Source organism: Orbicella faveolata, unplaced genomic scaffold (assembly GCF_042242905.1).
Source record: "Orbicella faveolata isolate gen_17 unplaced genomic scaffold, um_ofav_v1 contig_27, whole genome shotgun sequence".
In the NCBI taxonomy this organism is placed as follows: domain Eukaryota; kingdom Metazoa; phylum Cnidaria; class Anthozoa; order Scleractinia; family Merulinidae; genus Orbicella; species Orbicella faveolata.
Window position 1 is genome coordinate 1,400,469 of NW_028301555.1, and position 4,321 is coordinate 1,404,789.

A 4,321-nucleotide genomic window follows, 5' to 3' on the forward strand; every position below is an offset into this window, starting at 1 on the left:
AATACCTATTCTGTAGCTAGCATTGCCCAGAGAAATTGAACCACTACCGAGTATATTTGGCAATAAATGGACCTATTGCAAGCTTAGAGGGACGCCAAATCCTTTAAAATAATTCCGTCAGATCATTAGAAACAAAAGAAATCACTCTAGCATAACAGCATTTAAAAGGTCGTGGGAAATGTTTATATCTGACCAAAGATTCCAAACTTTAAGTGACTATCTAGTGGCAGGAAATAACGCTTCTTGACACATTAAGGGGGTCTTTTGAGTCAGCTTCCAACTGGGTTCCAAATTGTCTAGTTACATTTGCTATCTTGAATCTTGCATATCCATAACACTCCCCTGAAAATCTTTCCCAGAGAAGCCTTTTCTTCTAGCCGATGCGTTGTCAATTAGCGAACAATCTTGGGCTGTCTTATTAGTGTGGGATAAAGACTGACCTCCTGGGACAAGCACTTTCATCTTGCAATTAATTTACCCCACGAATTAAAGAGTAGGCTAGACAGTGAATTCATTAAATGTGTTGATACCTCAATAAAACAGAATTTCTATCGATTTCACGCTGCCAATTTCGCAAAAAAAAAAAAAGGCTATTGTTCGAAGCGTATATGAAATATCGCATGCAAGAATATGATGTTCAGCAAAATAATGTTGCTGTGATACTCATGGCTAGCATGATCATCTTTGGAAAAATAAAACAAACATTTTTATCATATAAAAATATACCTTCTACTCATTGCCCCCTAAAAAAACACTCTTTGTTTGGAAGCAATTTCAGGGAAATTTTTAACATTTACAATGAACACACTGTCAGAGAGAGGAACGTATTTTTAGCATTTCAATACGATGTCGTTTCCTAATTGCACAGAAAGGCGAAAAAGGTTTTTGACAAGTAGAAGGCAATGTCAAATTTCTAGAAAGCTCTGGAGAAATCTAATCAAGCAATTCATTAGCATTTATGTAGGCAGCCATTTAAAAAGATCTCGACAACTTGAAACCCAAATAAATGGGGAAAAATTAACCCCGGTTACTTGCTGAAGTAATACGCAAAACGTTTTCGCTCGAGTAACGAAGACATTTGTTCTGGCAACCGTCGCGTCCAGTGATAAACTAAAAGTAAAAACCTGTCTGCTTTCCAAGTTATTGTCGTTAAAAATACACCTAGCCTCACGTACTTGCGAATAAGATTCGTAAAAAGGCATTACTCTATTCTTTAAAGTTTAATGATTTATCTCCAGCTGCTCACATTTTAAATTAGTTACTTTGTCTCATCGCTGGACAGAAAGGACGCCGCGAGCAAAAATCGTGGTCTGTTTGTTCCAAAAAGAAAATTGTCATCGCCAAAAATTGTAGGATTGAATTTCCGTAAGTGATATCATATACCGATTTTGACATGAGCCTGCTTGCTTAAACTTCAGTGCAAAACTGAGTGAAAGTTACTGTTGAGGTTTCAAGAATATTGATAAATAAATCGAACCGCTTTCAGAAAGCTTTTCACGATACCACAACACCAATTTCTGGCCCGGTCGTGAAAGAAGGCAGGCTCATACACGGAGAAAGTAAATAGGCATGTAAATTTGATAAACACTTTTTGCTGTCAAAAAAGTGCGAAACCCTTTAAGCCAGCAATTAATGCTGTGCTATTATTAAAATGTACTAGGTCTAAATTAAATTCGTTGTCAGTAAGACAACACGGTCTGATATAGTCGAAAGAAAGATTACTTTTCATATTTAAACCTGCTGATCCGCCGAAGCAAGTAAAGCCAATATAAAAACAGAGAAATGTCACAAAAACAAAGGTTATACTGCAACAGATCTCGCACTTATCTGACCCGTCAGGAAAAAGAGAAAGTGCATTTCTTTCAATAAACAATGTGTACGAGTATGATTTGAGACGAAAAAACATCTGGCTCGACTTGTAACAATAAAATTGAAATCTCTCGTCCAGTCGATCTAAAAACACACTTGACAAAATCAAGATCGTTTCTTTTCAATTTTAATATATCTGTACACTAATTTCTTCTGTCTCGGAGATACAGAGATGCCAAAATTATATATTTACATCATAGACTTTGTCCGTTTAAGTTCTTATTATGTTTTTCTTTTCTTTTGATGTTTTATACTTGAATTAAGCCTGCACAGTAAACCGTGAACGAATGACTAAAATATGTTTACATCGATGTAGCCCGAGGCTTATTCAATGTTTTTACCGTACGTACATTCGGTTACGGTATGCTTTCCTTTTGCGTTACGATGCTTTCTACGAAGTCGTGTTTGAAATTCATTTGGAGTTTTCATACAAAGTCTATCCCTGTATTGAATAATATTCCCATTGGAGTCCCTTCTTTTCACGGGTCATTTCCGCTACAGGCTTTTATGCTAATAATTCAGCTTCCTTTTGGCGCCCGAACAAGCTACTGTTCTGAACTTCTTTCTTCGTCGTCAAATCTAGACCAGTTCGTTAACTATCGGTCCTTTGCGAATGAATTGCAAAGAAATCACATGTTTCCGTGAATATCGTGTCACAACTTGCGGTACCTTTACCGTACACCTGGGGTTTTGCTCGTAAATTATTGATGGAAATTCAAATTCGTTTGAATGAAGGCCCGAGCGCAATGAATTCCAAATTGCAATATTCATTTTTCCTAGTATAATTCTCTAGCTACCTTCCCTATGCGTGCCTTTTCATGTGTAAAGCTAGATGGTCCGATCGTGAAAAACATCGATCGCAATGCACACACTTGAACGGTTTCGCTCCTGTATGTTTTCTGTAATGGCGAGTAAGTTCATCGGAGCGAGCGAATCGCCAGTTGCATCCATCCCAAGAACAACGGTAGGGCTTTTCGCCTGTATGCGTACGTTGATGAGCCTTAAGATGCGAGCTCTTCGTGTACACTTTTCGGCATCCGCTAAACTGACATCGATGCACCCGGCGTTTACTCTCCGAGTCTTTGTCTTTGGGGCTATTCGCTCTTGTGCCTCCATTTCCTCCTCTCGCGCGAGGTGAACGCGAAGCCGGCCTGCTTGTTCGCTGCTGATTCGCGCTACTAAACACTAGCACAGGCGACTCCGGTGAACTTGGTGGTGTTAGCGGTAAAACTGGCTTAGGAATTTTGTTAATCTCCTCGCAGCCCGTCGGGATCGGTAATTTGATCTTTAGAGGTTTTACAGGGAGCTCCATTGATGGTTTTGTTTCCGTTGGAGTTTCTGGTAAGACCGTAGGCACGGAGGGAAATGTAGCTATTGTACTGAAATCTATCGGCTTGATATCCCAGTCGTCGCCAAATGGAAAATTTGACTCGTCAAACGGTTGAAGTAAAAATTCGTTCCAAGGAGCAGGATTTCCTAAGTTTGAGTCTTTGCTCTCCAAAGAAGAGGGCTCCGGACAAAGATAACGATCCATTTCAAGCCTTGTCTGCGAAGAAAAAATAAAGCGCACTATACTATGCAGTCGAGCTAAACGAGCGCGAAAATGAAACACACAAGGAATACGAAATGAAGTAAACATGGCTGATTTACAAAGTACAAACGAGTTTGCATCTAGCGTAGACTGCTGCAAGTTTCCCAAACGCGTCTAACGCTGTCGCTTTGTAAGACCACATGTTATGTTCGCTGAGTTACAAGGACAAAATCATTATAAAACTCACGTACACACATACCTGTGCCCAATCGTCTTCGAGCGAGGGAAGCGAGTAGAAAAAGCCAGTGTCGTGAACGGTTTGAAGTTCGTGGAATATTGAAGAGCAAGGAAGAGCAGATTGTAGGTCCATGTCTTGAGCGAGTAGAGTTAAAGTGATAGCAGAGCGTCGGGTGAAGCGGTGCCACGGGTGAGTGAGATGAAGGAATGCCAGAATAACACAACACTCTTGCTTCTGTCATACACACTCGCCGACGCTCAATTCAATCGGAAAAATAATGCAAGGGACCCAAGGGTGCTTTGCAAGTGCCGAGTTTAAAATTATCAATTCGCCATCTGCGATGTGATTGGCAGATGGCATTCAATTGTACCAATCAAAATCGTCTTTTTGTCAACACACGCAATTAGCCAAAACAACAGAGCCCAGCTGACCAATGAGCTCCAATGGCCGAAGAAAAGCCTTATAAGGTTGCCACTATTTTGGGCAATGATATAAAAATCAGCTGTAACGAGCTAAACAAAGCTCGGAAGAATTACTGAGAATTTTCTCGCCGAAAATTCTACGTCCGATTGTCAGATATCAACTGTATAAAGTTCGGTCGCCTTTTGACTAGTGTTAGCACAAAATTACACCTAATTCTTGTCTCGTTTGTAACGAAATCACAGGGTTTGTAGTAGTGTGAC

The 4,321-nt window shown here is 40.0% G+C and overlaps 1 protein-coding gene across 1 annotated transcript; it reads right to left on the reverse strand.

Moving 5' to 3' along the window:
• Positions 1–1,980: 1,980 nt before the first annotated feature.
• Positions 1,981–3,927, reverse strand: LOC110045926 (Krueppel-like factor 6). Its single transcript, XM_020751586.2, has 2 exons — positions 3,660–3,927; positions 1,981–3,415 (listed from the first exon to the last, which is right to left on the reverse strand). The coding sequence occupies exons 1-2, from the start codon at positions 3,768–3,770 to the stop codon at positions 2,672–2,674; spliced, it is 855 nt and encodes a 284-aa protein (XP_020607245.1). The 5' UTR covers positions 3,771–3,927; the 3' UTR covers positions 1,981–2,671.
• Positions 3,928–4,321: the final 394 nt, after the last annotated feature.

Bases quoted from the DNA above. Each gene is read 5' to 3' on its own strand.
- LOC110045926 (XM_020751586.2), bottom strand. From the start codon at position 3,770: ATGGACCTACAATCTGCTCTTCCTTGCTCTTCAATATTCCACGAACTT. The intron at 3,416-3,659 runs GTATGTGTGTAC...TTTTCTTCGCAG, and splicing joins TCGAAGACGATTGGGCACAG to ACAAGGCTTGAAATGGATCG.